General features: G+C 49.8%; 1 protein-coding gene across 1 annotated transcript in view; it reads left to right on the forward strand.

Annotated features, from left to right (window-relative positions):
- Positions 1 to 22,990, forward strand: part of LRRC56 (leucine rich repeat containing 56) — a 594,120-nt gene that overhangs the window by 205,069 nt on the left and 366,061 nt on the right. Inside the window, exon 6 of the mRNA XM_086958939.1 lies at positions 17,803 to 17,863. Within this exon, the coding sequence (XP_086815065.1) occupies positions 17,803 to 17,863 (61 nt within the window). The remainder of the gene's footprint in view (positions 1 to 17,802; positions 17,864 to 22,990) is intronic.

Below are 22,990 nucleotides of genomic sequence, written 5' to 3' on the forward strand. Positions count from 1 at the left end.
CACGGGTATGCCAGTTACCAATTCTGAAATGACAAGAACGTGAAGCGACCCCAATTGTATTAAGTGCCTTATTTAAAAAAAGCCAAAATGGCGTGTCGCTGTCAATGACCTTATAACTTGAGTTACCTTGACGGTGTCCGTATATTCATTCCGGTTGAGAACTCGAATGCGGCCATCCGCGTTCAATATTCGGTTAACACGGACTTATGGGAAAGGTGATAGACAGTGAGAAAGGACTGTGAAACTGGGTCAACAACGTACGTGAATCCGGCGTTGCCATATTGGAACGGGTGAAAAGTAGAGTGCAAAGACCCGAAATGGATAATGTGTGGAAAAATTTGTAGGGTATCGTGAACCCATAGGTTTACCAAAAGTGAAAAATTGAAGTGAGGGAATTCAATAGGACGGATAATATCCTGTGTACCAATAATAAATGATGAAAATGTTCAATCCAAGCAAATAATATCCAGTATTAAGTATGCACATGGTACGTTGAAAATAACAATTACGGTAAAAATGAATGCTACATTGTTAGACTATAGATCTACAGCCAGGTGCTGTGAATGCATGAATATTTACAAAAAACAACTGTATTCCAATCTGTCATTAAGACCATCAGGATGGCAAGAGTTACATTTTTTAATCCAGGTAAGTTCACGCTGTAATAAACTTTTCCTGTTGTCAACTCCTTCTAGTATGGGCACCAGTTCCAATACCAAGAATCTCAATTGGCTGATGTTATGCTTATGATTGGTGAAGTGCACTGCTACGAGTGACCTTTCAGAGTGAGTTTGGATATTACTTTTGTGCTCTGTCAAGCATACTTTTATCTTCCTTTCTGTTTTGCCGACATATGTCAGGCCACAAGGGCATTTGAGAAGATAAATTAGATTCTTAGAATCGCATGTGGTAGTTGTTTGCAATTTAATCAAAGCACCCTTGGTGGGATGATTAATGGTTTTTCCCTTTATGATGTTGTTGCAATGCCCACAGTTCAAGCAAGGGATGGTACCTTTATGTGCTCCTTCAGTGCCTTGTTTCCATTTCTATAGGAGTTCTTTGAGATTTTTTGTACGTTGGTAAGCGAAAAGAGGATTGGTGTTAAAGATTCCATTGAAGTCAAAGTTCATTCGTGAACATTGGCTAGTATTTCACCAATATTTTCTTTATTTGTTTACTTCTTCGTGAAAATGTTGATACAAAGACAGGTCTTTCACTTGTCTCTTCTTTCCTGGAAGTTTTTAGTAGTGTGCCTCTGTCTGTGAGGTCAACTCTGTTAAGAGCGCTTTCCTAAATGTTAGTTAGATACTTCCTTTCCTTAAATCGGTTAAATAGTCTGTTTTTGTTGACTTCATTCTGGTCATCACTGGATGTAATTCTTTTAGCCCTCAAAAACTGCGAGTATGGCAGGTGATATTTTAAGGATACAGGATGGCAGCTGTTGTAATGTAAGTATTATTCCTGTCAGTGCATTTTACGTAGTTGTTGGTAACCAATCTATTGCCCTGTTTAGTGGCCCAAACATCCAGAAATGGCAATTGATACTGGTCAATGGTGATAGTGAACTTAATGCTGTCTTCAATGTTATTGATATATTAAAAAAAATTGCAACAATTCAGATTTGGAACCTTTCCAAATTAAAAAGATATCGTCTATGTACCTCCAGTATGCCATCTGGTGGGTACTCCATGAATTGTTGGATAAAATGTGATCAATTTCAAAGCGGTGCATGTAGAGATTCGCATACAAGGTGCTGCGCAATTGCCCATGGAAGTTATGGACAGTTGTTGATAATAGTCATCATTCCATCAAAAGTAACGATGAAACAGTGTAAAATGCAAAAGCTCTAACAAGAAATTCTTAAGGTCTTCGTTGATGTTGTAATTCAATAGGAATGATTCTACTGCTTAAATGCCTTGATGTTGAGGAATGGATCTATACAGTGAGCATACGTCAATGGTGCATAATGTGTTAGGTATGTCTTCATCAAACTGTATATCGCTGATTTTATTATCCAACAATTTCACAGAAGAGTTTCAAAAGATCCTACGATCCACTGTTTGTAAAGCTTGTGAATCGGGAGTCATCACAGAAAATGACAAAAAATACTTACTGATTGATCATCCGTGTATTGCTTTGAATGCCCTAAGTTGGCAGGATATGCCCAGACGTGGGTCCCTTGCTCACTTTGCCACTGGATTCAAGCTAGCCTGGCGGATGACTGCTGATTAGCCAGAAACCGGTCCCAGGATGCTTGTTTCTGGTCCAGGGAAGACATTGCTTGGTATTTTGGGCTGGACTGTTCCCATGAGGCACAGGGTCAGACTGATTTGCATATGGCCGTGTCTGAACTGGCCTGGTGGAGTGAGCTAAAGAATGATGATGCATTAAACCTAGATCAGTTGACTGGGGGTGAGCGCTTGCATTGTTCAACACTCCGTCCATCATCTCCTTTGGTATTGCAAAGTTATTGGCAAAACAAAAAATGTTCTTCCTATGGAAAGTAAGTCCTAACTATAACTACCTACTGGCGACCGCCAGTAGATAATACATACACACACACACACACACACACATACAAACACACACACACAATATAATATTATACACATGGTGCTAAAAATAAATAGATATATAGAAACATATTATACTATATAAAAAAACAATAAAGAATATCAGCGAAGGCACCCTGAGCACCGACATAGAAAATGGTACTGCAGAGGTAAAATCAGTGGATCACAATTATATTCAATGAATTGAGAAATTGAAAGTAACACGCGATATGAAGATTAAGTAATGTAAAAAATTTCTATTGTTTACAATCATGGAGAAGAGGGAATGAAATTGGATAGAGTTTTGAGAATACATTGTCATTGTAACTGAAACTGTAAATTTTGAGAAAGTGTGTAACATTGAGACCGCCTGCCAGTGTTCTCAAAAAGGTGGAATCTGTTAAAGAAAGAATGCCTTGAAAAAGTGAAACTTAAAGAATTCTGAAATTGTCTACTTTACAAATTTGTTGAGAAATGGAGAAACAAAATGATATATAACATATTATGATCTCTTTTACATGTAATATTCCAGTACTTTTTAAATCTCACGTTGTAAAAAAAGAGACAGTTTTTACAAAAACACTCTATGACCCTGTGGAAGGCTATGGCCAAAATGCGTCGGTCTTGTATTGTCCTGTTTGTGAATTAAAATGAATAATAAATATACGTCACCTGGATGGAGCTTTGCATCTTGTTTCCTTTTTTTTGTACTCCGGAGTGAGGCCAGAGATTGGGAATGGATTTCTAAAAGTATATATATATATGTATATATATATATATATATATATACATATATATATATTCTGCTCCACGGGGTGTCCATATTTCAAGCAGCACTCAGACGCGGTTCAGCTCTTTCCCCTTAAAGCTTTATTGGTATGCAGGCAGCTTTCCTCAGTATTTTACAGCACTCGACCAGAGCCTGACGCGTTTCGTTTTTCAACTTCCTCAGAGGCACGGTCGAAGGAAGCATTGCGGGGCCACACCCCCTCCCTCCTTTTCACCATGTCATGCGCTGATATGCAGCAGGTGAGCAGACATGTAGGTTTTGTGGGAGGTGTAGTCCATTTCAGTCCACAGATGGATGCCTCGTGTGATGGTGCCAAAACAAGCTCCCCAGGAGCCCCAAGGAAAGGAGCACCGCTAATCCAGGAACCGCCCTCCACACAATGAGTCCCAGGTAGGACCCGTGGCCCCCTCAGGTTCGGGGGTGGTGCCCGCTTCGCGGCTGGACCGCCGCGTCTTACATTCTGCTCCACGGGGTGTCCATATTTCAAGCAGCACTCAGACGCGGTTCAGCTCTTTCCCCTTAAAGCTTTATTGGTATGCAGGCAGCTTTCCTCGGTATTTTACAGCACTCGACCAGAGCCTGACGCGTTTCGTTTTTCAACTTCCTCAGAGGCACGGTCGAAGGAAGCATTGCGGGGCCACACCCCCCTCCCTCCTTTTCACCATGTCATGCGCTGATATGCAGCAGGTGAGCAGACATGTAGGTTTTGTGGGAGGTGTAGTCCATTTCAGTCCACAGATGGATGCCTCGTGTGATGGTGCCAAAACAAGCTCCCCAGGAGCCCCAAGGAAAGGAGCACCGCTAATCCAGGAACCGCCCTCCACACAATGAGTCCCAGGTAGGACCCGTGGCCCCCTCAGGTTCGGGGGTGGTGCCCGCTTCGCGGCTGGACCGCCGCGTCTTACATTCTGCTCCACGGGGTGTCCATATTTCAAGCAGCACTCAGACGCGGTTCAGCTCTTTCCCCTTAAAGCTTTATTGGTATGCAGGCAGCTTTCCTCGGTATTTTACAGCACTCGACCAGAGCCTGACGCGTTTCGTTTTTCAACTTCCTCAGAGGCACGGTCGAAGGAAGCATTGCGGGGCCACACCCCCCTCCCTCCTTTTCACCATGTCATGCGCTGATATGCAGCAGGTGAGCAGACATGTAGGTTTTGTGGGAGGTGTAGTCCATTTCAGTCCACAGATGGATGCCTCGTGTGATGGTGCCAAAACAAGCTCCCCAGGAGCCCCAAGGAAAGGAGCACCGCTAATCCAGGAACCGCCCTCCACACAATGAGTCCCAGGTAGGACCCGTGGCCCCCTCAGGTTCGGGGGTGGTGCCCGCTTCGCGGCTGGACCGCCGCGTCTTACATTCTGCTCCACGGGGTGTCCATATTTCAAGCAGCACTCAGACGCGGTTCAGCTCTTTCCCCTTAAAGCTTTATTGGTATGCAGGCAGCTTTCCTCGGTATTTTACAGCACTCGACCAGAGCCTGACGCGTTTCGTTTTTCAACTTCCTCAGAGGCACGGTCGAAGGAAGCATTGCGGGGCCACACCCCCCTCCCTCCTTTTCACCATGTCATGCGCGGATATGCAGCAGGTGAGCAGACATGTAGGTTTTGTGGGAGGTGTAGTCCATTTCAGTCCACAGATGGATGCCTCGTGTGATGGTGCCAAAACAAGCTCCCCAGGAGCCCCAAGGAAAGGAGCACCGCTAATCCAGGAACCGCCCTCCACACAATGAGTCCCAGGTAGGACCCGTGGCCCCCTCAGGTTCGGGGGTGGTGCCCGCTTCGCGGCTGGACCGCCGCGTCTTACATTCTGCTCCACGGGGTGTCCATATTTCAAGCAGCACTCAGACGCGGTTCAGCTCTTTCCCCTTAAAGCTTTATTGGTATGCAGGCAGCTTTCCTCGGTATTTTACAGCACTCGACCAGAGCCTGACGCGTTTCGTTTTTCAACTTCCTCAGAGGCACGGTCGAAGGAAGCATTGCGGGGCCACACCCCCCTCCCTCCTTTTCACCATGTCATGCGCTGATATGCAGCAGGTGAGCAGACATGTAGGTTTTGTGGGAGGTGTAGTCCATTTCAGTCCACAGATGGATGCCTCGTGTGATGGTGCCAAAACAAGCTCCCCAGGAGCCCCAAGGAAAGGAGCACCGCTAATCCAGGAACCGCCCTCCACACAATGAGTCCCAGGTAGGACCCGTGGCCCCCTCAGGTTCGGGGGTGGTGCCCGCTTCGCGGCTGGACCGCCGCGTCTTACATTCTGCTCCACGGGGTGTCCATATTTCAAGCAGCACTCAGACGCGGTTCAGCTCTTTCCCCTTAAAGCTTTATTGGTATGCAGGCAGCTTTCCTCGGTATTTTACAGCACTCGACCAGAGCCTGACGCGTTTCGTTTTTCAACTTCCTCAGAGGCACGGTCGAAGGAAGCATTGCGGGGCCACACCCCCCTCCCTCCTTTTCACCATGTCATGCGCTGATATGCAGCAGGTGAGCAGACATGTAGGTTTTGTGGGAGGTGTAGTCCATTTCAGTCCACAGATGGATGCCTCGTGTGATGGTGCCAAAACAAGCTCCCCAGGAGCCCCAAGGAAAGGAGCACCGCTAATCCAGGAACCGCCCTCCACACAATGAGTCCCAGGTAGGACCCGTGGCCCCCTCAGGTTCGGGGGTGGTGCCCGCTTCGCGGCTGGACCGCCGCGTCTTACATTCTGCTCCACGGGGTGTCCATATTTCAAGCAGCACTCAGACGCGGTTCAGCTCTTTCCCCTTAAAGCTTTATTGGTATGCAGGCAGCTTTCCTCGGTATTTTACAGCACTCGACCAGAGCCTGACGCGTTTCGTTTTTCAACTTCCTCAGAGGCACGGTCGAAGGAAGCATTGCGGGGCCACACCCCCCTCCCTCCTTTTCACCATGTCATGCGCTGATATGCAGCAGGTGAGCAGACATGAAGGTTTTGTGGGAGGTGTAGTCCATTTCAGTCCACAGATGGATGCCTCGTGTGATGGTGCCAAAACAAGCTCCCCAGGAGCCCCAAGGAAAGGAGCACCGCTAATCCAGGAACCGCCCTCCACACAATGAGTCCCAGGTAGGACCCGTGGCCCCCTCAGGTTCGGGGGTGGTGCCCGCTTCGCAGCTGGACCGCCGCGTCTTACATTCTGCTCCACGGGGTGTCCATATTTCAAGCAGCACTCAGACGCGGTTCAGCTCTTTCCCCTTAAAGCTTTATTGGTATGCAGGCAGCTTTCCTCGGTATTTTACAGCACTCGACCAGAGCCTGACGCGTTTCGTTTTTCAACTTCCTCAGAGGCACGGTCGAAGGAAGCATTGCGGGGCCACACCCCCCTCCCTCCTTTTCACCATGTCATGCGCTGATATGCAGCAGGTGAGCAGACATGTAGGTTTTGTGGGAGGTGTAGTCCATTTCAGTCCACAGATGGATGCCTCGTGTGATGGTTTCAAAACAAGCTCCCCAGGAGCCCCAAGGAAAGGAGCACCGCTAATCCAGGAACCGCCCTCCACACAATGAGTCCCAGGTAGGACCCGTGGCCCCCTCAGGTTCGGGGGTGGTGCCCGCTTCGCGGCTGTACCGCCGCGTCTTACATTCTGCTCCACGGGGTGTCCATATTTCAAGCAGCACTCAGACGCGGTTCAGCTCTTTCCCCTTAAAGCTTTATTGGTATGCAGGCAGCTTTCCTCGGTATTTTACAGCACTCGACCAGAGCCTGACGCGTTTCGTTTTTCAACTTCCTCAGAGGCACGGTCGAAGGAAGCATTGCGGGGCCACACCCCCCTCCCTCCTTTTCACCATGTCATGCGCTGATATGCAGCAGGTGAGCAGACATGTAGGTTTTGTGGGAGGTGTAGTCCATTTCAGTCCACAGATGGATGCCTCGTGTGATGGTGCCAAAACAAGCTCCCCAGGAGCCCCAAGGAAAGGAGCACCGCTAATCCAGGAACCGCCCTCCACACAATGAGTCCCAGGTAGGACCCGTGGCCCCCTCAGGTTCGGGGGTGGTGCCCGCTTCGCGGCTGGACCGCCGCGTCTTACATTCTGCTCCACGGGGTGTCCATATTTCAAGCAGCACTCAGACGCGGTTCAGCTCTTTCCCCTTAAAGCTTTATTGGTATGCAGGCAGCTTTCCTCGGTATTTTACAGCACTCGACCAGAGCCTGACGCGTTTCGTTTTTCAACTTCCTCAGAGGCACGGTCGAAGGAAGCATTGCGGGGCCACACCCCCCTCCCTCCTTTTCACCATGTCATGCGCTGATATGCAGCAGGTGAGCAGACATGTAGGTTTTGTGGGAGGTGTAGTCCATTTCAGTCCACAGATGGATGCCTCGTGTGATGGTGCCAAAACAAGCTCCCCAGGAGCCCCAAGGAAAGGAGCACCGCTAATCCAGGAACCGCCCTCCACACAATGAGTCCCAGGTAGGACCCGTGGCCCCCTCAGGTTCGGGGGTGGTGCCCGCTTCGCGGCTGGACCGCCGCGTCTTACATTCTGCTCCACGGGGTGTCCATATTTCAAGCAGCACTCAGACGCGGTTCAGCTCTTTCCCCTTAAAGCTTGTTTTGGCACCATCACACGAGGCATCCATCTGTGGACTGAAATGGACTACACCTCCCACAAAACCTACATGTCTGCTCACCTACTGCATATCAGCGCATGACATGGTGAAAAGGAGGGAGGGGGGTGTGGCCCCGCAATGCTTCCTTCGACCGTGCCTCTGAGGAAGTTGAAAAACGAAACGCGTCAGGCTCTGGTCGAGTGCTGTAAAATACCGAGGAAAGCTGCCTGCATACCAATAAAGCTTTAAGGGGAAAGAGCTGAACCGCGTCTGAGTGCTGCTTGAAATATGGACACCCCGTGGAGCAGAATGTAAGACGCGGCGGTCCAGCCGCGAAGCGGGCACCACCCCCGAACCTGAGGGGGCCACGGGTCCTACCTGGGACTCATTGTGTGGAGGGCGGTTCCTGGATTAGCGGTGCTCCTTTCCTTGGGGCTCCTGGGGAGCTTGTTTTGGCACCATCACACGAGGCATCCATCTGTGGACTGAAATGGACTACACCTCCCACAAAACCTACATGTCTGCTCACCTGCTGCATATCAGCGCATTACATGGTGAAAAGGAGGGAGGGGGGTGTGGCCCCGCAATGCTTCCTTCGACCGTGCCTCTGAGGAAGTTGAAAAACGAAACGCGTCAGGCTCTGGTCGAGTGCTGTAAAATACCGAGGAAAGCTGCCTGCATACCAATAAAGCTTTAAGGGGAAAGAGCTGAACCGCGTCTGAGTGCTGCTTGAAATATGGACACCCCGTGGAGCAGAATGTAAGACGCGGCGGTCCAGCCGCGAAGCGGGCACCACCCCCGAACCTGAGGGGGCCACGGGTCCTACCTGGGACTCATTGTGTGGAGGGCGGTTCCTGGATTAGCGGTGCTCCTTTCCTTGGGGCTCCTGGGGAGCTTGTTTTGGCACCATCACACGAGGCATCCATCTGTGGACTGAAATGGACTACACCTCCCACAAAACCTACATGTCTGCTCACCTGCTGCATATCAGCGCATGACATGGTGAAAAGGAGGGAGGGGGGTGTGGCCCCGCAATGCTTCCTTCGACCGTGCCTCTGAGGAAGTTGAAAAACGAAACGCGTCAGGCTCTGGTCGAGTGCTGTAAAATACCGAGGAAAGCTGCCTGCATACCAATAAAGCTTTAAGGGGAAAGAGCTGAACCGCGTCTGAGTGCTGCTTGAAATATGGACACCCCGTGGAGCAGAATGTAAGACGCGGCGGTCCAGCCGCGAAGCGGGCACCACCCCCGAACCTGAGGGGGCCACGGGTCCTACCTGGGACTCATTGTGTGGAGGGCGGTTCCTGGATTAGCGGTGCTCCTTTCCTTGGGGCTCCTGGGGAGCTTGTTTTGGCACCATCACACGAGGCATCCATCTGTGGACTGAAATGGACTACACCTCCCACAAAACCTACGTGTCTGCTCACCTGCTGCATATCAGCGCATGACATGGTGAAAAGGAGGGAGGGGGGTGTGGCCCCGCAATGCTTCCTTCGACCGTGCCTCTGAGGAAGTTGAAAAACGAAACGCGTCAGGCTCTGGTCGAGTGCTGTAAAATACCGAGGAAAGCTGCCTGCATACCAATAAAGCTTTAAGGGGAAAGAGCTGAACCGCGTCTGAGTGCTGCTTGAAATATGGACACCCCGTGGAGCAGAATGTAAGACGCGGCGGTCCAGCCGCGAAGCGGGCACCACCCCCGAACCTGAGGGGGCCACGGGTCCTACCTGGGACTCATTGTGTGGAGGGCGGTTCCTGGATTAGCGGTGCTCCTTTCCTTGGGGCTCCTGGGGAGCTTGTTTTGGCACCATCACACGAGGCATCCATCTGTGGACTGAAATGGACTACACCTCCCACAAAACCTACATGTCTGCTCACCTGCTGCATATCAGCGCATGACATGGTGAAAAGGAGGGAGGGGGGTGTGGCCCCGCAATGCTTCCTTCGACCGTGCCTCTGAGGAAGTTGAAAAACGAAACGCGTCAGGCTCTGGTCGAGTGCTGTAAAATACCGAGGAAAGCTGCCTGCATACCAATAAAGCTTTAAGGGGAAAGAGCTGAACCGCGTCTGAGTGCTGCTTGAAATATGGACACCCCGTGGAGCAGAATGTAAGACGCGGCGGTCCAGCCGCGAAGCGGGCACCACCCCCGAACCTGAGGGGGCCACGGGTCCTACCTGGGACTCATTGTGTGGAGGGCGGTTCCTGGATTAGCGGTGCTCCTTTCCTTGGGGCTCCTGGGGAGCTTGTTTTGGCACCATCACACGAGGCATCCATCTGTGGACTGAAATGGACTACACCTCCCACAAAACCTACATGTCTGCTCACCTGCTGCATATCAGCGCATGACATGGTGAAAAGGAGGGAGGGGGGTGTGGCCCCGCAATGCTTCCTTCGACCGTGCCTCTGAGGAAGTTGAAAAACGAAACGCGTCAGGCTCTGGTCGAGTGCTGTAAAATACCGAGGAAAGCTGCCTGCATACCAATAAAGCTTTAAGGGGAAAGAGCTGAACCGCGTCTGAGTGCTGCTTGAAATATGGACACCCCGTGGAGCAGAATGTAAGACGCGGCGGTCCAGCCGCGAAGCGGGCACCACCCCCGAACCTGAGGGGGCCACGGGTCCTACCTGGGACTCATTGTGTGGAGGGCGGTTCCTGGATTAGCGGTGCTCCTTTCCTTGGGGCTCCTGGGGAGCTTGTTTTGGCACCATCACACGAGGCATCCATCTGTGGACTGAAATGGACTACACCTCCCACAAAACCTACATGTCTGCTCACCTGCTGCATATCAGCGCATGACATGGTGAAAAGGAGGGAGGGGGGTGTGGCCCCGCAATGCTTCCTTCGACCGTGCCTCTGAGGAAGTTGAAAAACGAAACGCGTCAGGCTCTGGTCGAGTGCTGTAAAATACCGAGGAAAGCTGCCTGCATACCAATAAAGCTTTAAGGGGAAAGAGCTGAACCGCGTCTGAGTGCTGCTTGAAATATGGACACCCCGTGGAGCAGAATGTAAGACGCGGCGGTCCAGCCGCGAAGCGGGCACCACCCCCGAACCTGAGGGGGCCACGGGTCCTACCTGGGACTCATTGTGTGGAGGGCGGTTCCTGGATTAGCGGTGCTCCTTTCCTTGGGGCTCCTGGGGAGCTTGTTTTGGCACCATCACACGAGGCATCCATCTGTGGACTGAAATGGACTACACCTCCCACAAAACCTACATGTCTGCTCACCTGCTGCATATCAGCGCATGACATGGTGAAAAGGAGGGAGGGGGGTGTGGCCCCGCAATGCTTCCTTCGACCGTGCCTCTGAGGAAGTTGAAAAACGAAACGCGTCAGGCTCTGGTCGAGTGCTGTAAAATACCGAGGAAAGCTGCCTGCATACCAATAAAGCTTTAAGGGGAAAGAGCTGAACCGCGTCTGAGTGCTGCTTGAAATATGGACACCCCGTGGAGCAGAATGTAAGACGCGGCGGTCCAGCCGCGAAGCGGGCACCACCACCGAACCTGAGGGGGCCACGGGTCCTACCTGGGACTCATTGTGTGGAGGGCGGTTCCTGGATTAGCGGTGCTCCTTTCCTTGGGGCTCCTGGGGAGCTTGTTTTGGCACCATCACACGAGGCATCCATCTGTGGACTGAAATGGACTACACCTCCCACAAAACCTACATGTCTGCTCACCTGCTGCATATCAGCGCATGACATGGTGAAAAGGAGGGAGGGGGGTGTGGCCCCGCAATGCTTCCTTCGACCGTGCCTCTGAGGAAGTTGAAAAACGAAACGCGTCAGGCTCTGGTCGAGTGCTGTAAAATACCGAGGAAAGCTGCCTGCATACCAATAAAGCTTTAAGGGGAAAGAGCTGAACCGCGTCTGAGTGCTGCTTGAAATATGGACACCCCGTGGAGCAGAATGTAAGACGCGGCGGTCCAGCCGCGAAGCGGGCACCACCCCCGAACCTGAGGGGGCCACGGGTCCTACCTGGGACTCATTGTGTGGAGGGCGGTTCCTGGATTAGCGGTGCTCCTTTCCTTGGGGCTCCTGGGGAGCTTGTTTTGGCACCATCACACGAGGCATCCATCTGTGGACTGAAATGGACTACACCTCCCACAAAACCTACATGTCTGCTCACCTGCTGCATATCAGCGCATGACATGGTGAAAAGGAGGGAGGGGGGTGTGGCCCCGCAATGCTTCCTTCGACCGTGCCTCTGAGGAAGTTGAAAAACGAAACGCGTCAGGCTCTGGTCGAGTGCTGTAAAATACAGAGGAAAGCTGCCTGCATACCAATAAAGCTTTAAGGGGAAAGAGCTGAACCGCGTCTGAGTGCTGCTTGAAATATGGACACCCCGTGGAGCAGAATGTAAGACGCGGCGGTCCAGCCGCGAAGCGGGCACCACCCCCGAACCTGAGGGGGCCACGGGTCCTACCTGGGACTCATTGTGTGGAGGGCGGTTCCTGGATTAGCGGTGCTCCTTTCCTTGGGGCTCCTGGGGAGCTTGTTTTGGCACCATCACACGAGGCATCCATCTGTGGACTGAAATGGACTACACCTCCCACAAAACCTACATGTCTGCTCACCTGCTGCATATCAGCGCATGACATGGTGAAAAGGAGGGAGGGGGGTGTGGCCCCGCAATGCTTCCTTCGACCGTGCCTCTGAGGAAGTTGAAAAACGAAACGCGTCAGGCTCTGGTCGAGTGCTGTAAAATACCGAGGAAAGCTGCCTGCATACCAATAAAGCTTTAAGGGGAAAGAGCTGAACCGCGTCTGAGTGCTGCTTGAAATATGGACACCCCGTGGAGCAGAATGTAAGACGCGGCGGTCCAGCCGCGAAGCGGGCACCACCCCCGAACCTGAGGGGGCCACGGGTCCTACCTGGGACTCATTGTGTGGAGGGCGGTTCCTGGATTAGCGGTGCTCCTTTCCTTGGGGCTCCTGGGGAGCTTGTTTTGGCACCATCACACGAGGCATCCATCTGTGGACTGAAATGGACTACACCTCCCACAAAACCTACATGTCTGCTCACCTGCTGCATATCAGCGCATGACATGGTGAAAAGGAGGGAGGGGGGTGTGGCCCCGCAATGCTTCCTTCGACCGTGCCTCTGAGGAAGTTGAAAAACGAAACGCGTCAGGCTCTGGTCGAGTGCTGTAAAATACCGAGGAAAGCTGCCTGCATACCAATAAAGCTTTAAGGGGAAAGAGCTGAACCGCGTCTGAGTGCTGCTTGAAATATGGACACCCCGTGGAGCAGAATGTAAGACGCGGCGGTCCAGCCGCGAAGCGGGCACCACCCCCGAACCTGAGGGGGCCACGGGTCCTACCTGGGACTCATTGTGTGGAGGGCGGTTCCTGGATTAGCGGTGCTCCTTTCCTTGGGGCTCCTGGGGAGCTTGTTTTGGCACCATCACACGAGGCATCCATCTGTGGACTGAAATGGACTACACCTCCCACAAAACCTACATGTCTGCTCACCTGCTGCATATCAGCGCATGACATGGTGAAAAGGAGGGAGGGGGGTGTGGCCCCGCAATGCTTCCTTCGACCGTGCCTCTGAGGAAGTTGAAAAACGAAACGCGTCAGGCTCTGGTCGAGTGCTGTAAAATACCGAGGAAAGCTGCCTGCATACCAATAAAGCTTTAAGGGGAAAGAGCTGAACCGCGTCTGAGTGCTGCTTGAAATATGGACACCCCGTGGAGCAGAACATATATATATATATATATATATATATTCCAGCTCCAATGTACCCAACGCACAAAGGAGCACCCGGACCTCAGCTGCACACAAGGAGCCTTAAATGGTAAGCACGCCTGCAGCACCACGATATCCTTTGACTGTTCAAACTGCCCTGGATACCTTACGCGTTTCAAAGTGTCCCCACTTCTCTTCAGAGGCTTTGGCAGTTATGAAGGAGCGCTTGAGGCACCACACCCCTTCTTGCTTAGATGCACGCCCTAGATGGGACTTATGGGACTTGTAGTGCCTCACGTCTCGCTAATGTTCAGTTGGTAACTTTTCAAGCCCACAGATGGGCCTCGCTGTGTGTAATGCGTGCAGAATCCATACGCTGCTGTCCCATGTTCTCGGCCCATAGTCAAGACCGCATGGCCCCCGGTTCTTTCAGGGTGGTGCTCCTTCCGCGGCATTGGCCGCCGCGTAAATATTCCAGCTCCAAGGTACCCAACATACAAAGGAGCACCCGGACCTCAGCTGCACACAAGGAGCCTTAAATGGTAAGCACGCCTCCAGCACCACAATATCCTTTGACTGTTCAAACTGCCCTGGATGCCTGATGCGTTTCGAAGTGTCCCCACTTCTCTTAAGAGGCTTTGGCAGTTATGAAGGAGCGCTTGAGGCACCACACCCCTTCTTGCTTAGATGCACGCCCTAGATGGGACTTATGGGACTTGTAGTGCCTCTTGTTGCGCTAATGTTCAGATGGAAACTTTTCAAGCCCACAGACGGGCCTCTCTGTGTGGAATGCGTGCAGAATCCATACGCGGCTGTCCCATGTTCTCGGCCCGTAGTCAATACCGCATGGCCCCCGGTTCTTTCAGGGTGGTGCTCCTTCCGCGGCATGGGCCGCCGCGTAAATATTCCAGCTCCAAGGTACCCAACGTACAAAGGAGCACCCGGACCTCAGCTGCACACAAGGAGCCTTAAATGGTAAGCACGCCTCCAGCACCACGATATCCTTTGACTGTTCAAACTGCCCTGGATGCCTGACGCGTTTCGAAGTGTCCCCACTTCTCTTCAGAGGGTTTGGCAGTTATGAAGGAGCGCTTGAGGCACCACACCCCTTCTTGCATAGATGCACGCCCTAGATGGGACTTATGGGACTTGTAGTGCCTCACGTCGCGCTAATGTTCAGTTGGTAACTTTTCAATCCCACAGATGGGCCTCGCTGTGTGGAATGCCTGCAGAATCCATATGCTGCTGTCCCATGTTCTCGGCCTGTAGTCAAGACCGCATGTCCCCCGGTTCTTTCAGGGTGGTGCTCCTTCCGCGGCATGGGCCGCCGTGTAAATATTCCAGCTCCAAGGTACCCAACGTACAAAGGAGCACCTGGACCTCAGCTGCACACAAGGAGCCTGAAATGGTAAGCACGCCTCCAGCACCACGATATCCTTTGACTGTTCAAACTGCCCTGGATGCCTGACGCGTTTCGAAGTGTCCCCACTTCTCTTCAGAGGCTTTGGCAGTTATGAAGGAGCGCTTGAGGCACCACACCCCTTCTTGCTTAGATGCACGCCCTAGATGGGACTTGTAGTGCCTCACGTCGCGCTAATGTTCAGTTGGTAACTTTTCAAGCCCACAGATGGGCCTCGCTCTGTGGAATGTCCAGTCTTCCAGATGTGAGAGGGCTTGAGTTTTGGAATCTGCCTACCTGCTTAGAAACAGAAGGAGAGTGCCTGGCTTTGCACGAAGACAGACTGTCCAGGAGGAGAAGCCCAGCTGTGCTGCCGAAGTGATGAACACCACTCAGAAGCAAATGACTGCAATCAGGAGCAAAGCCGGAACTAGTCCGTCATGAGGGGTCTTCTGGTCTCTCAGCGCGAATCCTGTAGTGGACTGTATAAAGAAATCAAGTTCCGAATCAACATTGTGCCAACCTGGAGCCCTGCTGTATGTATGGGTTTCACAATATTGTATATTTAGAGATATTATTGTTTGATATTTACAGATGGTTTCTCTGATGAAGGTGGTTTAACCGCTAAAATGCATTGGATGGAGTATATACTTTGAATAACAATGAAATACTGCGTGAATATAACATGAAATTCAAGCCAAATGAAATAAAACGCAATATATGAAACTAACAAGGAGTGAAGAATCATTCGTAAAGAAGGCTGGATTTTTCAGCAACTATCTTGTGCCTAGGGTGACAGTTGTATATAGCATATGACTGCAACCTACCAATTCATTGAACACACACCAGGCGGGGAGTGATACCCAGGAGCACGGAAAACATAGAAATTTACAGAATAAAGAGGGATTGCACGACCCAAAGCAATAGCCCTGCTGTATGCCCCATGGGCAGGTGCTTCCACTGCCTGACATTGGTTTACCTGATGAGGGAGCTGTCATCACCACTGAAGCTGAAACCATATTCTCAGCTTGGTAAATAACTGCTGAAGACGAGAGCCTGCCTTAAACCAGTCAGGAGGCTGCACTTGCCAAAGATGAGCATGCGTCTAAAACTGGCCCAGAGGCCGCCCCTACCAAATGCAAACCCCTGCTGAGCAGGCCTGCTTGGCTGCTCCACATCCAGAGGTCTGAGTCCAAAGAAAGGCTGCCACCACCCTCCTGCATCTCGGGAGCTGACACTGAAACTGCAGGTCTAATGACCACATCCGCCAGTGCCGCACAAGCCACATCCCCGTGAGCCAGTAAACCAGGGTCGAAACGTGAAAGACTGAACTGATCCCACAGAGAAATCTGTAACGCGAACAGTAATTGTTGCCAGTGTGATCTCTTTTGGCAATACCTGTTTAACTGATGCGTGAATTATCCCATGCAGTGATCTCTAGCGAACTGCACCTGTGCCTTTACTTTTATATTAGTTATTATAGACAATGGAAGAGCTTCCAAGAATGGGTAACTTCTTAGTGGTTGTAACGCCGGACTAGTAATTATAGGAGAGATTGCAATCCTGTAGCTCAGCCACTTTTGAACTGTATAATATTTAAGTCCTTTTTTTTTCTTTTTACTAAGATAAAGCAGTAGGCTTTACAGTATGTTATTGTGTCTGTTGTTTGACTGTTAAATTGTGAGCTCTTGACTCTCCACACTACCTTCCTGAGAAGCCTTTGATTTCCTGCTACCATGAGAGTCCAGTACAGAAGGGGTGTATATGGCCTCGTTTGCAGATTCATAGTAGGACGGACCCCAAGACACCAGTGGCAAACAACCTCAACCCCCAGGTAGGGGGCCAGCAACCCCTGTTTGCACTGTCGAGTCAAAAGGGGATCTGAAAAGTACCATACAGTATAACATAAGAAAGAAGATACCCACACTTAAGTACTACACAGTTTAATATATTTACCAATAAATGAACACATTGTAAGATCCAGAAACAGTACTCCTGAACCTCCTTGCAAAGGTCCCTTCCTGACTAAACCGTCCTGACTGACAAAGGATGTACAGGATGACAGGGACATGCCTGCTCTCTCAGTTGAGACAGAAAATACAACCTGCAAAGTAAAAACGAAGAAATGTTCAAAACAGAAAACCTAGCTTACTTTGTGGCCTACAGGGATTGAGGAGCTTGTACCTTGAGCATGCACCAGTTTGTGCCCATCAGATTGAAAGGCAAATAAGGAGTTAATGTACAAATTGAAGCTACGACTGCAGAAATAATACTTCTGATCAATAAATATGTAATAGCCCTAAGGAGTAGAGTGCTCAGGAATTGAGAATAGCAGATTCTATTGTATTGTTATAGGACCTGCTGACCTTCAGGAGACTTCTCAAAACCTGGTTGTTCGAGCAGTAGCAGCTCCCCTTACCCCCCTCGGCGCCTTGAGACCCTCACGGGTGATTAGTGAGCTCTACAAATGGCTGATTGATTGATTGATTGTTCACACAAATCTAGATTTTATCCTGGTTTTACAAAGAAGGAAAATGGAAAGAGCTAGGATGTAGGAGATAGGGTATGAATGAATTCTGAATAGTAAAACAAAATATACACCAGCTTCAAATAGAGTTGAAGTATTTAAACTGGCCAACTTCGCATTTTGTGTGAAATATATGTTACCATTACTTTCATTGCAGGATCTGTGTGTGGAAAGAACCTGTCATGCCAATGTCCTTCATGGATGGAACCTTCTGCCAGCTGGCAGTTATGATGTCTGGCATGTGCTTACATTCTTAATACCTCTTACCAGCTGTCTATAAAAACGTGCCTTTGTTCCTCCAGGTGCCTATCTTCCTAATCTGAAACAACTGAAGCTAAACAACAGCCTAATTGTGTCTGTAAGGTAAGACAAGGCATATTCTTCTTACTTGTTAACACAATCTGGCTCTGTCTTCTTTTCTAAGTGCTTAAATAATTCCATAGCTATGTTTTGTCTTGCAGGTTTTCACTGCACCCTTTAATATTCACTTCACACAGTAACATCAAGCAGGATCTTTATTTTTCCATTAATTGTTTTCTATTAGATGAAAACCTGATCAGCATCCAAGTTTCTTTTTAACACATCCTCCCTCTCTCTCAGATCGCTGTCTTTAAATTTCACACCTTATAAGGTTCCAGAATCACAGGAACTCATTTACTGTGTATCAAGCTACTCTTATGATTTTTAGCGAATGTTTTTCTAACATGGAATTGGGCTGTTTCCATAAATTATAAAATTAGACTTTTAGTCTAGTGCATTTTAAAACAGTTAAACATATAATTCCCTGTATGTGAAATATCTTGTCAGCCTTTAGGCTATAGGCACAAGTGCTGTGATTGTGTGCTTTTTCGTTGGTCACTGACAGACCCCATTTGGAAAGACCACAACGCAGGCAGGGGCTACTGGGCCTCAGCAATGGTGTTTTCTCAGAGCTCTGTTTATTCAGCATCATAATCAAGTACAACAAAAACACAAAAAAGTACAGTAGGGTGCGCAGGACCTCAGGTCTATACCAGCAGCTAGTTCAAGTCCAGTTTCAAATGTTGAGAGATCTCGTCGCCTCCCCCCCATGTTCCGAAGAAGAAATACCTGTTATTAGTACATCAAAACTTAGGGGTGACCCCCTCGAACAATAACAAGAAGCAACCCACCCCTTACCCTACCTCCTCCCCTTCCCTGATAATGGTGGTGTTTCTAGAATTATTTGTCGGGTGCTTGAATGTTTCTTGGAGGTGAGGCGGTTAGAGCTTGACAATTGATCCTCATGGGGACGCTACTGTTCCATCAAGCGCTACCAAGAGAGATCCACCGCCCCTCTTTTAGAACTGAAAGAGGTACATGGCTCGTATTGAGGAGGGGCAGATCACCAAGGGCAATCCGCAGGATAGATGGGATACTAGTGGGCCCCATTTATACTCGAAATTCTTGTACTTGTCCCTGAAAATGTCGGCCAGCCGGTCCATGGAGAGAATTCTCCATAGTCATGCGTGCCATAGCGATATCGTGGGCGCGTTCTTTTTCTTCCATGTTGCTGCTATTAAGAGTTTGGCCGACCCCGAGCAGGCCCACATTATTGCCTTGTCGGCTTTAGATTGGTGTTCAAGATCAGGATCCCTAATGCCCAGCAAGACCCCTTCCATGGTCGTCGGGATGGGGTACCCCAGCATGTCTTTGATGTGTAAAAGTATTTCCTCCCAATAAGTACGGATGCCAGGGCAGTCCCACCAAATGTGACGGAAGTCCCCATGCAGGCCACAGCCTCACCAGCAGAGGTCCGCGGTGTCTAGAAAGATCCGTTTGAGTTTAGTGGGATAGAGGTACCAGTCCAGGAGTGTCTTATAGTAAGCTTCCCATAGAGCCACTGAGTGGTTGTGCCTAGTAATGTCTCCACATATGTTTTTCCACTTCTCCTCTGTGATATCCCTACCTATCACCTGTTCCCAGAATGTCATGTATCGTACTCGAGGGGGACGATACATGGCATATAGTGAGGAGATTGCTCCTTTCATGGTACCCGCACTTCGTAACAGCTTCTCAATAGCTGTGTGTTCTCTGGTGGCAGCCTCTCTTATGTGTGGGATGGAGACCCAGTGTTTAAGCTGGTGGTACTGATAGTGCTCGCTTTGTGCTACCTGGAAGGCCCTTTTGCAACTATCGAATGTTAGCACATCATAATTATGAAACATGTCTGAGACCATTAAGCAGCCCCCTTCTTTCCAACGATTGAAAGTTCCTTCGCGCATTGCAGGTGGGAAGGCAGGGTTAAAGTGAATTGGGGTGTACTGAGAGGGGAAAGAGGTCCAGCCCTCCCTCTTCGAGATTTTGTCCCATACTTTAAGTGTAATTTGTGTCCTTTTTCTGTTTCGACAAGACATCCCAGATTGATCTGCCCACTATTGCCCTATCCATGTGGAGCCAGTGTTTATCGGATTCTCTCATGGACATGCTGGGTCGCTTGATAGTAAAGTGCAAAGTCAGGTAAGGCCCCCACCCCCCTTTCTTTCTTTTGGCGACATAGCACATGAAAGGGTAGTCGTGCCCTCCCTCCTTGCCAAATAAATGCAGTTATGAGCGAGCGTAATCGGGGCAGGAGATCGCTGTCGAGGTCAATTGGGAGTGCTTGGAATAGGTATAGAAGTTTTGATAGGAGTGTTATCTTGACGGTGTTTATCTGTCCGAGCCATGACATATATAAGGTCTTCCATCTCTTAAGGACTTGTTGAAGTTGTGTCTCCAGAGAGGGGTAGTTGGGCTTGTATAGGTCTTCATTTCTAGGGGTTAGTTGGATGCCCAGGTATAAAAGGGAGCATTTAGCCCAATGCAGGGAAGTCTGGTCTCTTAATCTCGCTGCCTCTGTTTCAGGGACCATGAGATTTCATATGGAGGATTTTAATAGGTTGCCTTTAAAACCTGCCACTGCTTCAAATTTCCTCAACTCGAAGTGAGGAGCTTGGCTCCATGAGTGTAAGCGAAATATTGTCCGCAAAGAGTGATGCTTTTTGTTCTGTACCCGCAAACCTTATCCCCCTGATCTCCTCGCTTTTTTGGAATTGAAATGCTCAGGGTCCGTTGCAAGAGTGAATAAAAGAGGTGAGAGCGGACATCCCTGTCACGTCCCTCTACTAAGGGCGAAGGGGAGCGAAGAGTATCCGTTGACCTGTACTCTGGAGTATGGGAGATGATAGTTAGCCATGACCATATTTAAAAAACTTTCCCCAAAGCCAAATTTCTGAATGGAGAGGAAGAGAAACGACAAATCCACCCTGTCAACGGCTTTTTCAGCGTCTAAACCCACCAAGATTGCTGGGAGTTTAAATTTGGAAGCTTTCTCAATTAGGTGAATGGTTCTTCGAATGTTGTCATGCGCCTGCCTTCCCTTTATAAAGCCTGATTCATCAGGGTAGACTAGTATGAGCATGATGTCCTCCATCCTGGCAGCCAGGCTCGCCGAATAAAGTTTTGCATCGAGGTTGAGTAAAGCAAAAGGCCTATAAGAGACGCAGCTCTGTTTTTTTTCCAGGTTTGTGAATAATGGATATTACTGCCTCCGCCATCGAGGTCGAAACCTTGGCTTCCACTGCTATCACGATGAACAGCTCAGTGAGATGGGGGATTAGCTCAGATGCATAACATTTATAGAACTGCACCATCAGGCCCTGGGGATTTTTGGAGATTGAGTTTGGTGATGGCCTGCCCGACCTCTGCCGTAATAGGATCATTTAAGACCTCATTGTCCTCTGGGGAGAGGTGGGGAGGTCCAATAAATCAAGATAGTTTTGTTGCTGGACTATATCTGGGGTTGTGCCAAGGTAGAGGTCCCCATAAAACTTACCGGAGATATTGGCTTTGATTTCGTCTGAGTGGGTGATGAGACAGTCCCCATCCCGGATCCCCCCAATATATTTGCGTTTCCTTTTCTCTCGCAGCTGCCTAGCTAAATGGGACCCTACTTTATTGCTATGCACATATGATGTTTGCCACAATTTCAACAGTGTGTATTCAGCTCTATTATTATGAATAGCTTGTAGTTTGCCTCTTAGCACGATGAGCTGTCGCTGCAGTGTGTGGGTTGGCGATACCTTATGGGCTTTCTCTACTACCTCAAGATCCCCCTCGAGCGCGTCTCTTTTCTTCGTCCTCTGTTTGTTCAGGGCTGCGTTAAATTGGATGCATTTACCTTGTAGCACCACTTTAAATGCGTCCCAACAATTTTGAGGTGAAGTAGCCTGTGGGGGATTTAGGTCAAAGTATTCAGTGATGGAGCCCCTCAATTCGTCTCGCAGGACTTTGTCCCGAGTGATCAATCCCAGAAAGTACCATCTTGATATGCCAGGTTTTGTCCTATTCCAAGCCAGACTGATGGACACTATGCTGTGATCTGAAACTGAGATTGGGAAAATCTGAGCCGCCTGCAAGGGGCCCAGTAAAGTTTGACTTACAAAGATATAGTCTATCCTGGAGTAGGACTGATGGACATGCGAAAAGTATGTGTAGACTTTGGTGGCAGGATGTAGCATTCACCAGGCATCGCGCAAGCCTAATGTGTGTATTTTCAGTTTGACCCCTTTGGAGAAACTATGGATAGCCACCCTGTGAGATTGAGAGCCTTCAAAATCAGCGTGCCATGTCAGGCTAAAATCTCCTAGGAAAACCACTGGCTCCTCTGCAAACTCGTTAATTGAGTCCAATGTGGGTGACATGAATATTGTTTGTCCCGAGTTAGGCGCGTATAGGGAGATAAAAGTACATAGGGTGCCCCGTAGTCTCCCGTTTACCATAATCACTCTCCCATCCCTGTTGGCGTTTATTGCTTCGGGTTGGAACTTGGCCGTGTTACGGAAGGGGAGAGCAACCCCTTTTTGTTTGGTGCTGGCCGAGGATTTGTAGATTAAGGGGTAATGTTTGTGGTGAAGCCGTAGCTCCTCAGACTTTTGAGGTGGGTTTCTTGTAGTGCCACAACCACAACCTCAAACTGATGATCATGAATGTAATTCCAGATTTTTTGCTGTTTGTGGGGCGTGTTCAGGCCTTTAACGTTCCACGACGCTATGGAAATCTTTGGCGTGTGTAGCCACCCCTCCCCCTCCCTTCTGACATCCCCTTGTGAGCTGATCTCATGTATTCGTGCCTCTCCCTCCCGGTACCCTAGTATCTTGGGTGATCCCACCGCCTCTTCCTGCCTGTCCCCGTGGAACCATAAACTGACTGCGTCCCCTCACCACCACCAGGAACCCTCCCCCCTGAAAGTAAAATCCCCAACAACCCCCTAAAACTTTGTGCCGAAGAGCCAACAGGCTCTCAGCTCGACTCTTCTCAAAGAAGAGTAGTGTAATTCTGGATGGTACTGACTAGGCCCGGACCGCCCGACTGCCGTACATTGAGTACATAGAGAACATCTGTAGGTATATTATCACCCGGAAGCGGACTGAGTCATAATTTTGATACCATAACATGGGTACTTGTCCTCCCTGCTGTGTCAAGACCCCAGTG

This window comes from Lissotriton vulgaris, chromosome 2_1 (genome assembly GCF_964263255.1).
Source record: "Lissotriton vulgaris chromosome 2_1, aLisVul1.2, whole genome shotgun sequence".
In the NCBI taxonomy this organism is placed as follows: domain Eukaryota; kingdom Metazoa; phylum Chordata; class Amphibia; order Caudata; family Salamandridae; genus Lissotriton; species Lissotriton vulgaris.